The sequence below is a fragment of the Arachis ipaensis genome, chromosome B08 (genome assembly GCF_000816755.2).
Source record: "Arachis ipaensis cultivar K30076 chromosome B08, Araip1.1, whole genome shotgun sequence".
NCBI lineage: Eukaryota > Viridiplantae > Streptophyta > Magnoliopsida > Fabales > Fabaceae > Arachis > Arachis ipaensis.
This window is the reverse complement of record NC_029792.2, coordinates 125,030,100-125,042,407: the sequence shown is the minus strand read 5'-3', so window position 1 is coordinate 125,042,407 and position 12,308 is coordinate 125,030,100. Positions and strand designations below refer to the sequence as shown.

General features: G+C 34.6%; 1 protein-coding gene and 2 long non-coding RNA genes across 3 annotated transcripts; 1 reads left to right on the top strand and 2 right to left on the bottom strand.

Annotated features, from left to right (window-relative positions):
* On the top strand, positions 329 to 623 carry LOC110265781. Its single transcript, XR_002352110.1, has 2 exons — positions 329 to 447; positions 589 to 623. It is a non-coding gene; the product is annotated as an uncharacterized LOC110265781 (long non-coding RNA).
* LOC107612323 lies at positions 1,976 to 3,437 on the bottom strand. The gene has a single exon (XM_016314083.2). It carries the CDS (start codon positions 3,279 to 3,281, stop codon positions 2,133 to 2,135), a length of 1,149 nt encoding a protein of 382 aa, XP_016169569.1. The 5' UTR covers positions 3,282 to 3,437; the 3' UTR covers positions 1,976 to 2,132.
* On the bottom strand, positions 10,101 to 11,464 carry LOC110265780. Its single transcript, XR_002352109.1, has 3 exons — positions 11,212 to 11,464; positions 10,596 to 10,757; positions 10,101 to 10,405 (listed from the first exon to the last, which is right to left on the bottom strand). It is a non-coding gene; the product is annotated as an uncharacterized LOC110265780 (long non-coding RNA).

The following is a 12,308-nucleotide window of genomic DNA, read 5'->3' as shown; positions in this document are numbered from 1 at the left end:
AGATTAAAAAAAAAAGAGGTTGAATAAATGAATTGATGATGAAGATCCTGATTAGCGGCGGTTCTTCATTCAGTAGCCGCTAATCAATCACGTCCTGCCGCACATGAATATTAATTGCTGTTATCTCTAAATTTTGTGGCGGATAAATTAACTGCTGGCAATTTTTGGTCGCTATCCTCCGCCTCCCTTGTAGTGTTGATTGAGGAAATGTTTAAATTATTGTAGGGACCAGATTGAATTTTTTTGATGCAGCATAGGACTTGATTTCACACTTTCAAATTATATGAAGCTAATAAGAAGAATTAAGTGAAACAATAGGAACAAAAGAAAAATATCCTTAGGTCTCTCTATCACAAAAAAAAACATCATTCACTACTATAGCTTCGTTCTCATCATCAAATTAACATGGTCAAAGCTATCAGAGTTCATCAAATTGGTGGCATTCAGGTCTCTCTCTCTCTCTAAAAAGTGATGCTTTTTGTTTCTATGATACCTTAATGCAAATCATATATAAATAGATTGAAAATCGTCATATTTGAGTATGAATTATTGAATTATTGAAGATTTGGATGATGCTTCTGATGACAGGTTTTGAAGTGGGAGGATGTGGAAATTGGAGAGCCTAAAGAAGGTGAGGTTCGTGTGAAACACAAAGCAAATGGGGTTTTCATTGATGTCTACTTTCGCACAAGAGTTTATGAAGATCCTTCTTTCCCCTACACTCCAGGTTAGTTAATTGGACTTACTTCTACTAAATTATTTTATATGGTGATATTTTTTCTATCAAATATTCTTTTATTTATAAATTGACTTTTAATAATAATACTAAATTGAAACAATCAAACTCACCCAACTAGATGATCACTAGTTTTGAGGTGCTTTTGTTTTAGCGCAAGTGCGCGACATTACTTTTACCAACTATCCAATTTAAAATCATTAACTATTCTTTTTCATTCAATCTGTCTAGAGAGGTTTATAATTCGTTGTTGCTTACTTGTTTGTAGCTAAAGAACTAGGCAAAATATGCATTGATAATAAATTTCTCATTTTCCAAGAAAGAGGTGCTTGTTTTATTGTGTTCTTCGCTTCCTGTTTATTATGATCAAATTATTTTCTTCTATTGATGGCGGCCTCTAACTTTTCATTTTATGCTTTGTTTATTATGATTAATTCCTTGCTTGTTCATGCTGTAAATGGCAGTACTTGACACATCGCAATTTTAGGTTTATAGATTGTAGCATTGCAGTTGGTTCAAAGGATGGGAAATTGATTATAAGATTACAACAAAAGGATGGAAAACTGATTATTTATTTTGTTTTAAATTGTGAAATGGCTTCATGAATTTATTTATGTGCATGAGCTAGTGATATAATCTTATTTTTTATTATAAGGGAAGGTTATGCTGGCAAGCCATTTACATTTACTTTGTATATGTTGGAAGTTGCAGTTCTACATTTAATTAATTAAGTGTTTTTTATTTACAAAGAAAAAGTTGGCTTTGGAAAATTTTTACAATTGAAATCTACACTCTTTTCACATAATGCCACTTATAATAGTCAGTTTTTTTTTAAGCTCATATATAAAATTGTGGCGGTTCAAAACCGTCGCATTTTTTTAAACAAAAAATCCCACATAAATTTGTGGCTGCCGCATATTTTTTTGAAAATCCACTTGCCAAAATAGCGGTAGTTTTACAACTGCTGAAAAATCAATTATTTGATTTGCGACAGTTATGCCAGTGGCTTTTGTAAATTGTCGCAAAATCACATGCCCGCACCCTAAACTACAATACTCTTAGAACTGCTAATATGCTGTTTTGCGGTAGTTTAAAACCACCGCAATTTTCTAAAAAATCGTTGCTATTCGATGTGTCTCTTGTAGTGATTGCATATAGGGTAACATTGTAAATTTTTATAAATATTATGAGGTAAGAAGAAAAAGAAATGCATTTTACCCTTTGTAAACTTTTTTTCTTGTCATACATACAAATCCACTCACAACGACACTACAAAGTTCTTTAATCACAACTCAACTATCGCTAAAAATTGAACTTGGTGCGACATCTTAGAAGACAAATAACTTTGCCACTAGTATCCAAGCCACAGTCACCCTTTGCAACCTTAAGTTCTTAACTAATCCTTAAAGATTACGTGATCTGCTATGGCCATCAAAGCTTGTAATGAGTCCGAAGAAAACTTTCTCGCAAACAAAAACGGATCATGTCGTTTAACATCATCGTCCTCACCATATTTGGGCCTAGCCGTCCTCAAGGCCGAAATCAACTGAGGCCCAATTTCATCCTTCTCAAACATTCGAGGGTGCCCGTCATTGCTTCCAGTCCAATCCACATAGGTGAGCGTGGCATGCACGCACCCTTTGGTATCCAACATATTTATAAGGGTAGGAAAGTAACTCTCCTCCGGATAACAAATCTCCATCAAGTAAAACAAGCACGGCAATTTGAATTTTGACCAAACCCTTGTGTCTGACACAATCAACATTGCATGCTTACGTGTCAACGACCAAAATTGAGACCCCTTTCGAAACTCCTCGTACCTGACCTCCGGGAGCATCACGTGTGCCCCACGCACAACCCATCGGTAAAACGACCCTAAATCCTGTGGAGTCATCTCGATAAAGCTTTTGTTTGAGTTTGCAAGCGTGTGGTACGTGAAGCGAAAAGAGTGTAGTGGAATGCACGAAGGAGAGAGAAGTATGAACATATAGTTGTCTCGATCGTCCACAAGAGCGCATGCGAGTAACCTGCGCGCTGCTGCAGCAAGTGTGGGAGAGTTTCTAGCAGTGGGCTTGGAGGGAATGATGCGGTTATGGAAGACACTGAAAGGGTGTGGCTTCCAAATGGAGCTGGTCTCGTCCACGTGGACGTAGATGGTGAAGTGTGTTTTTGGGGCTTGGTTAAAGAACGATTCCCATAAAGGGGCGAATGGGAGAGTCGATGTTGTGAGGAACATAAACGCTAGTTTCTTAGGGTTAGTGGATGAGGGGTTTGGTTTTGTGTTTGAAGCCACTCGAAGCAACTCTTTTTCTATTTCATCTTCCTTGTATTCCGTTAATTGAAGTGTGTTGTTGTTGGGTAGGTTATGAATGACACGGTTGGTAATATTTTTTGTGGAGGTGGTGGAGGTGAATACAATGAGTAAAGGTAAACACAGAAGAACCGCACATAGAAGAGATCTTCGTGGGTTTGATAATAGCATTTTTTGGATTTTAAATCTTAATAATGGTGAACTACTTTTGCACTTGTTAATTGAGGGAGACATTTGAAATTGGGAGGGTTGAGTCTATGGGAGCCCAGAGGGATGAAATGGAATATATATGGTTGGTAAGTTGATGGTCAAAAGCGATTATAATAACTAGAGACGAATAATATGGATAACATTAGATTGGTAATAAGTTGATGGTCAAATCAAGTTTCAAAGGTATAAATGCATAGCTCTTAAATAATAATAATAATAATAATAATAATAATAATAATAATTAGAAATAGATATTTAGTAACAATAATTTAGAGTGATTTAATATAGGTTTAATTACTATGTTGGTCCTATTATTTTCTGAAATTTTAATTAGGTCTTTATACTTTTTTTCTTTTTAATTGGATCTTTGCATTAAATTTTTTTTTTCAATTAAGTCTCTCTTAATAGTAATTGGCTTAATTTTATAGAAATCCAACTAAAAAAAAATTGGTATAGAGACCTAAATAAAAAGAAAAAAAGTGTAGGGACCTAATTAAAAAAAAATTTCGTATAAGGACTCAATTAAAAGGAAAAAAAGTATAAGAACCTAATTAAAAATTTTGCGAAACTAAAAAGATCAACAGATAGAGTAATTAAACCTTTAATATAATAAGTATATTATATTTTAATTAAAAAATTTTTAATTAAATGATTAGATGAGAGTGATATTGGAAGAACAGGGGAAGAGAAAGAATAAGGTAAGTTTGTTGTTTGTTTTGTTTTGTTAACGATTGTATATGGTTTTGGAATTGCTAGAACCAACATTTTAAGTGAAAAAAAAATTAACTAGTATTAACTCAAATATAAGAAAAAGAATCTGTATTTTTTAGTTTTTCAAGTAAATTTGTAGAATAAAAAGCGGCCACATACACATTAACAAAGAAAATCAAATTATAATACTTATGTAGATTATGTGTTACATTTGGTAACTTGTAATACTTTCTATCTTTTAATAGATAAAATTTTAAAAATTGACAATTATTTGGAAACCAAGAATACGATTATTTACCTTTGAATTGATTTAATCTAATTTGAATGGATTATTTGGTGATTTTATTTAGTTTGACCTATCACCGATGATTGTGTGTAAATAAGGAAGACATTAATATCTTTAGATTGCATGCTTTAAATAAAGAGTAATTACCCAAATTAGCCTCTAAAAATTTTAAAAGCGGACATTTTAGTCCCCAAAAAAAATTAATACACACATTAATCCCTAATGTTTATCTCCGTCACCCAAATTAGTTCCCAATCCAGTTTCCGGCGTGACTCATCAACGGAGACTGCTGAGTTGGCATGTTTAGTATCCAACGTGGCTAGTAACCTGCACATGTGTCCGTCACATACATATTGGTTCCTATCCTAATAAGTAAAACGGGGTCGTTTTGAGTATGTAAAAACACAGCATTGCAAGAGGAGAATAAAAGTCACGTTTCTTCTCTTCCCTTTCAATCCTTTTCACTGCAAAAAGACTTCAAACCCCAAACATTTTTCAATTTTTACAGAGAGCCCTACCTCATCTCCCACCTCATCTCCAACATCACGATCGTGACGGACGTTGTCAATTTCATCCATAGAGGTTAGCATTCCGTTACCCAGACGTCTCTCCTAGATGCGTCAGCACCAATTCGTAAGGAAGAGGCATTGAAGTGGATTTGATCACCATTGAAGAAGCACATTGAAGAAGGTGAGACCATGTTTGAATATGTTTATAGTTGTTAGAGTCGATATATTATTTTGTGGTGTATGTTGCATTACAGAGCACAATGTTATGTCTTTAGAGTCTCTTTAATTTTGTATGCATGTTTCTTAACAGTTACTAAATGTGTTGAATGAACATTTTTTAGTTTGTTTTTTTTAGGAAAATTGTCACAGTAGAGTTAGGTTTATATGAGTATGTTTGTTGATTATAACTATTTATTCATACAGGTAGATGGAGAAATTTGGGATTCCTGTTTTCCACCATGGTGGACATTTTGTAAGGGATAACAATAGAGTTCTTCGATATATTGATGGAAGAGTTGACAAATTCCCTAAGATGGATATTGATCTAATATGTTTCTTTGACCTGCAAACTCTATTCAAAGGTTTGGGTTATTTGGATTACAAAGCTATGTACTGGTTTGATCCTACGGCACCTGACTTAGAGAGTGGGCTGCATCCTATAAAAGGAGACCTGGAAATTAATCAGATGCGTGAGAATAAACTAAAGAACAAGGATTTGAAGGAGTCTTATTTGTATTTTGATCACCTGATAATGATTACTCCTTCTGAGGGACTCGACATAGACTTTGACGTTGATGCAGATGTTGAAGAAGAGTCCAGTGATGATGGGGTGGGAAAGAAAAGCTCAAAGATGGTTAATTTGAAAAAGAAGGCTTCAATAGTTGATAACAAATGTATTGCTATGCCAAGTTCTAGGCAAACTGAGGGTGCCAAAAAATCTGCCAATGCAAAGTCTGATGGAGCAATTGGTGCTGAAAGCCCAAAATCTTCTGGGCCTATTAGTGCTACAGGGCCAAAATCTACTGGGCCTACTAGTGCTGGAGTCCTAAAATTTTGTGGGCCTATTGGTGCTAAGGCCAATTCCAAGAACCCAAAAAATACTACACAAAAGGGTGCTGGGTCAACTTCATTTGGGACAAATTTTGGTGGAAAAGGAGCTGCTATTCCAAGATCAGAGGATGCAAATTCTGGTGAAGATGATGAACAAAGTGCAGAAAATGTGGAGGAAGAAGATCCAATCTTTGAGTATGAATCAGAGTCATTATTGACACCGAAAAGTTCTGAAGATGAAAGAGAAAGGTATGAATTTCCACAATTTAATGATGCTGCTGGATTTGGAGAGGTGTATTTTGAATTGGGAATGGAATTTGCCACAATTGAATCTTTCAAAACTGCTCTGAAGGATCATGTTATTTATGAGGGAAGGAAGATTAGGCATATAAAAAACGATCAAAGGAGAGTTAGATGTGATTGTGAGCATGGGGTGGAGAGGATAAAAAAGCCAAGAAAGGCAAAGGGGGCCAAGGAGGCATCTACTAATGAGAATGCAGAGGCTGCAAATGAAGAGGCTGTGAATGAAGAGGCTGCAAATGTGACTTTTGGAACTGATTCTGTTGATACTGTTACTGCTAAGACCGCAGAAGTGGATGCTGGTACTACTGATGTGGTTGCTGTGGGTGGTGGTGCTATCAAACTTAATCCTTATCCATGGCTAATTTATTGTGCATGGGATAATCAGCTGAAGAGTTACCAAATCAAGACTTATATACCTCAACACACCTGTGGCAGAGAATTTGGCAGCAATATGGCTTATCAGAAGTGGGTAGCCAATAAGTTGGAGAAGAGGCTCCGAACTCAACCTCATATTACTCTAAGTGAGGCTTATGAGCACATCAAAATCGACTACAATGTTATCATTAATGGGAAGATGGTGTATAGGGCCCTCAAAGAAGCAAGAGAACGTGTGATCGGGAATGAGAGAGCACAATATAGTAAGTTGAGGGATTATTTGAGTGAGATCCTTAGGAGTAACCCAGGAAGCTCCACCATATTAGATGTGACACCGATGCCTCAATCTCCTCCATTGTTCAATAAGCTATACATTTCTCTAGATGCTTGTAAAATGAGGTTCAAAGCTGGGTGTAGAAAACTAATCGGACTTGATGGTTGCTTCTTGAAGGGCTACTTTGGGGGACAACTTCTATCGGCTGTAAGTCAGGATGCGAACAATCATTTCTATGTGATTGCATTTGCTGTTGTTGATAGTAAAAACTAAAGAAAGCTGGAAATGGTTTCTCACGTTGTTGCAAGAAGATCTTGGGGATCAATATATCCATGGATGGAATTTTATTTCAGACCAACAAAAGGTAAAATTATATTTAGCTTAATATTACCAATGCCAAATGTGTTTTATTATGCTAGTATTAGTACTCAAATTATATGAGCTGTTAGTTAATTTGTAGTTAGTTTTAATATTCTGATAAGTATTTGACATATCGGTTAAACTGCTGATTTCTTGGTTAGTTGATAGTTAGTTTTAACACTCTTAAATTATTAATTTCTTAGTTATTTGATAGTTAGTTTTAATATATTGATTTTTGTCCTTCTTGTTTCGTTTTCTAGCTCTTTAGTTTTGTGGATAACCTACCTCTACTTTGCAGCATATCTTGAAGTGTTGTCATATATGATCTTCCTTTTTCTGTTAATGGTGCCAAAACCTTTTTCTTGTTTTTGTTAAGATTGGTTAAATGCACTTAAAGATTGTGTCTCATGACAGGGTCTTATGAGATTTCATCCTGTTGTTGTTATCATAGGTGTTTGTTCATGCTTGACTTTATTTTATGCATATTTTTACATATATGACAAAAAAGCTAACTATAGTACATATATTTTTTTTTCTCGTTGCTAGAAAAAAGAAAGGGATAGATGCTTTGAATGAGAAAAGGAAATGAGACAAACAATAAAAAATTCCAAAACTGTGTCAAGAAAGGGATAGATACTTTGTGTGAGTTGTTATTAGTTATTAATGATTTATGTGAGTTGTTATTAATTGTGTGTGTCTTCTTTTGATGGTCTGAGATAGGGTCTGTTGCCTGTGTTAAAGGAGGTGATGCCTCACGCACATCATCGGAACTATGTCAGGCATATCTGGAAAAACTTCACAAATCGATACAAGGACAAGAAAGTTAAAAATATTGTATGGAAATGTGCTAAATGCACCACTGATGCCGAGTTCCAGAAAAGTATGAAGAAGTTGAAAAGGATAAATGAGGATGCATGGAGCTACCTTGCAAAGTTTGACTCAGCTTGCTGGACCAAAGCTCACTTTAGTCACGGGCCAAAGTGTGATAACCTCACCAACAATATGTGCGAGGTTTGAAATGCAAAAATAGTTAACTATCGGTCCAAACCCATTTTGACTATGTGTGAGGAGCTTCGGTGCTATATTATGAGGAGGATGACGAAATACAAACAAGTATTGGAGACCCACATGGGCTCTAAAGTGGCTTCTACTCAACAAAAAAGGCTTGACGACATTATGAAGGATGTTAGATATTGGCAGCCAGTTTGGGTTGGTGACGATGAGAGGAGAATATTTGAGGTCCAACAGGGATCAAAGAATCTTTCTGTCAATCTGTCTCAGAACAAATGTACCTGTAATGCTTGGCAATTAACAGGTACTACATTGTCAGTTAATTTTTGTTTATGAAATTGTTGTGTTTTAGTTCCTAAAAGTATGTCTTTTATGTAGGCCTTCCGTGTGCCCATGCACTTGCTGCCATAGCTAGAAGGGGTGATAGACCTGAAACATATGTTCATCCACTTTTGAAGATTGGAGCAGCTTTAGCGACATATCAACACTGCATCCAGCCTGTTAACTCCGATGAGTATTAGGAGAAAACAAATTACTTGAATCCAGTTCCTCCAAAGCTAAAGAGGCCAGTAGGTAGACCAGTAAAGAGGAGGAGAAAAGATCCATCGGAGAAAGAAGCTAGCAGAATTGAAGGCAACAAAGTTAAAAAAAATATTTCAGGTTACGTGCAGCAAGTGCGGCGAGACTGGTCACAATTTCAAGACTTGCAAGGGTCCTCCAACAACAACAACTAGAAGACCAACTAATCCTACCAAAAGAACAACAAAAGTTGGAGCAAATTTTGGAACCTCAACCTAACCGACAAAGGAGATCCATGTATCTCAATCAGCACCCCAAGTGCAGGTAATAACCACGACCAAACATATTGTTGCATCACTATGGGGCTGTATTGTCATTTTTAAAATAGCTCAAGGACATTTTGTGGATATATTTTTGTTTGTTTTAGAATGTGGTTGAGCATTCCCATCCGGCTTAGGCAGCAACAAACTCATCTGGTTTCATGACTAATGTTGTGAGTAAAATTACTACTAAGTATTCACATTGTGCTGCTAGGCTGATAGTTAAGCTAACATGGCTTTGTTTAATCATTGCAGCACACTGTTCCAACTACATTGTGTCAAGTTGCAGGTAACTATGGAGCGTCTAATCCACCAAGTGCAAGGGCCAAGCAACCTATCATTAGGCCTCATCATCTTGCACCAATCCATTCTAACACACCACCTCTTATTCCGCCACCTAAAACCATTCACGGGATCTCAGCAGAAACTGTTGCAGGTACAAGTAAGGGGACTGCATCGAGGATGTTCCATTTTATCCCAAATCCTAGTTTCAAGCATTCGAAGAAGAAGTGATGAAGAGAGTGATGAAAATGTGGAGCAAGAAGAAGAATTGCAAACTAAAGACAAATGATTAGAGTATTTTGATGTCTTAATTTAATCTTTTTTTTTTTGTTATGGAGAAAACTTAAAATACTGATAATGCTCCTCGGGATGAGAGATTGTTCTGGACAAAACTCTCTTTTGTTTTTTAATCACGATTAGACTGGTATTTGCATGAATTTTGTCTTTGGTTTAAGTAGTTACTATATTTTAAAGTTGCTAGAGCAACGTATTTGATATTGCAACTATTGGTGCTGTTTTTATTAATTTCTTTGCTAGTATCTTTAGAGTTTGTTATATTAGATCCAATGTGTATATGAATTTATTAACTAACATCCAGGGAACAAATCCATGAAAACACTATTGTTTTTTTATTAATTGCTTTGGTACTAAGCCAATCATTTGCTAGATTACATACAAATATAATTGTGTAATTATCTTATAATGAACATCCAAGAAAATTTTTTGTAAAACTTATAAACACTTATATGTTGCAAATATTTTGTTTAATCTAACTTTGATTCAATTCACAAAGAAAACAGAATGTAAATATCATTCAAACCTTGAACTGAATCATTGCTTATATATATCAGTTACAAAGAAGCAGTTGCAACCCATGACCAAAATCAACAATGCAAATACGATATAACAAAAACTACATTGAAAATCTTGTGTTGCACTCAATTTCTGGAACTACATTTGGATGAATTTTTACATGTCAGCTCTACTCTGCAACTCCATGACTTTATGCTCCAAACTAGCAGTCTCAGCAGCAAATATGTGTGAAACATTACCAACAATCTCACCACCATCCATCGCAACATCCTAGAACAAGATTGCCTTTTAATTGCAACTCTAACATACAATTAACAATGTTGTTATCATGAAACCTACAACAATAAGATTATGTCAAGTTAACTGGTGCTGAAGATCAACTTGGAGTTAGAACAACAAAAAAGAATACTTATAGATACACAAAAAATCTTTTCTTTTTTCAAGACATGATAAACTATCAGTTATTTCAAAATAAACTTTGATAAACTGAAAAAAGAATAAATTTAGGCAAGATTAGTATGTTACCTACGATATAGATTAGATGAATTAGGATTCAATAGCAAAATGTCAAAACAACCAGCATAGTAATCATTAGAAGGCCAATAGTGGCAAGTGAGGTAATCAAGTTTGTTACTGCAAAAAAAGTGATGTAAAATCTTGATTCCAAGACATAACTGCTCCTCAACTCTGTTATCATGAAATAAAAAATTTAGATAATTATCAATATTGTGCCAAAATAACCAAAAGGATAATTTAAAGGAGAAAGATAAAGCATTTTTGTATATGTTTATATATGTGATTAGTAATTTGATAACCTTTTTTTGTATATTTTTATATTTTTTTTACTAATTTGATGTATTGAATACGGTGCACTATTGTTATATTAATCCAAGTTATGGTCTTGTATGTATATGATAAATACACCATACCTAGCTAGGTACAGATCATGCATACTCATTCTTTTGTTAACTTTAATAAAAGAAAGGAGTCCATGTTCTTAGATACAATAGTGCCGATCTAATAAAAAATCATATTTAAAAAAGAAGTGTTAAAAATTGAAAGTGCGTGGAGCTACAAAGTGCCGTTCTCTTGTGCCAAAATATTAGTAACGAAGAAGAGGGATGAAGCTAGCATTACATACCAGAACCACCAGAGAGACTCCTTGCAGAATAGTTTTCCTCCATTTGATGGCCATAAGCAGACATAACTCCAAGCTGCAAGATCTACCCTTGAATCTGATTCGAATAAGTCCTATTTCGTGTCGCCTGAAATCAAAGCTGCATCCTGCAATTTTGGAAAAATTGGATCTTCTTCCATAAATAAGTAAGATTGATATTTCTAGTTATGGACAAAAATCAGAGACTTTCGAAGAACTAGGGTTTTCAAGAGATGAAGAATTTCACACTTATTTGCAATGAGATGTTTGGGAGAAGACACTAAAACGACATCACTTTTGGCTACTTGTGCAGGGACTATTTTGTCCTTTTAGCAGACGTGGACAATTAAATGCCACGTGTGCGAGTGAACGTGCCAACTCAGCGGTCTCCGTTGATGAGTCACGCCGGAAACTGGATTAGGGACTGATTTGGGTGACAGAGATAAACATTGGGGATTAATGTATGTATTAATTTTTTTGGGGACTAAAATGTCTGCTTTTAAAATCTTCGGGGACTAATTTGAATAATTACTCTTAAATAAATAATACATTATTCTATTTGTGTCAACGTATCCATAGTTTTAAAATTTTAGTACATTAAAAATTTGATGTAACTTAAATATAAATTATATTCAAATATATTTGGATTTTAATATAAAAATTAAAATTCAAAAACTGAAAAGTGACAAATGTGTTAAAATAAAAGGCTTTTGTATTTAAATAAAATAAAATAAAACATTTATTAACCAATTTGAATCCTAATACATACACTATTTTGCTATTTTAAACATTTAGTTGTATTTAACAAAAAAAAGTGAAGACAAAAACTACAATATTTACGCTGGTGTTGACAGCAAAAATAACAGTAAATTTTTTTGTTATATCTTTGTGGTAACTACTAACGAAAATGGTCTCTCCCACATTTTTCAATCACTGCCAACGAAAATACAAAAAAGAGATGAGAGAAAAAATTATTGTCACCTCTCACTTTCAGTTTGCACGAAATTTTTTTTCTCATCTTGTTTATTATTTGATTGAGAAAATAAAAGAGAAAAAATTATTCAATTAATAATGCAAAAAAA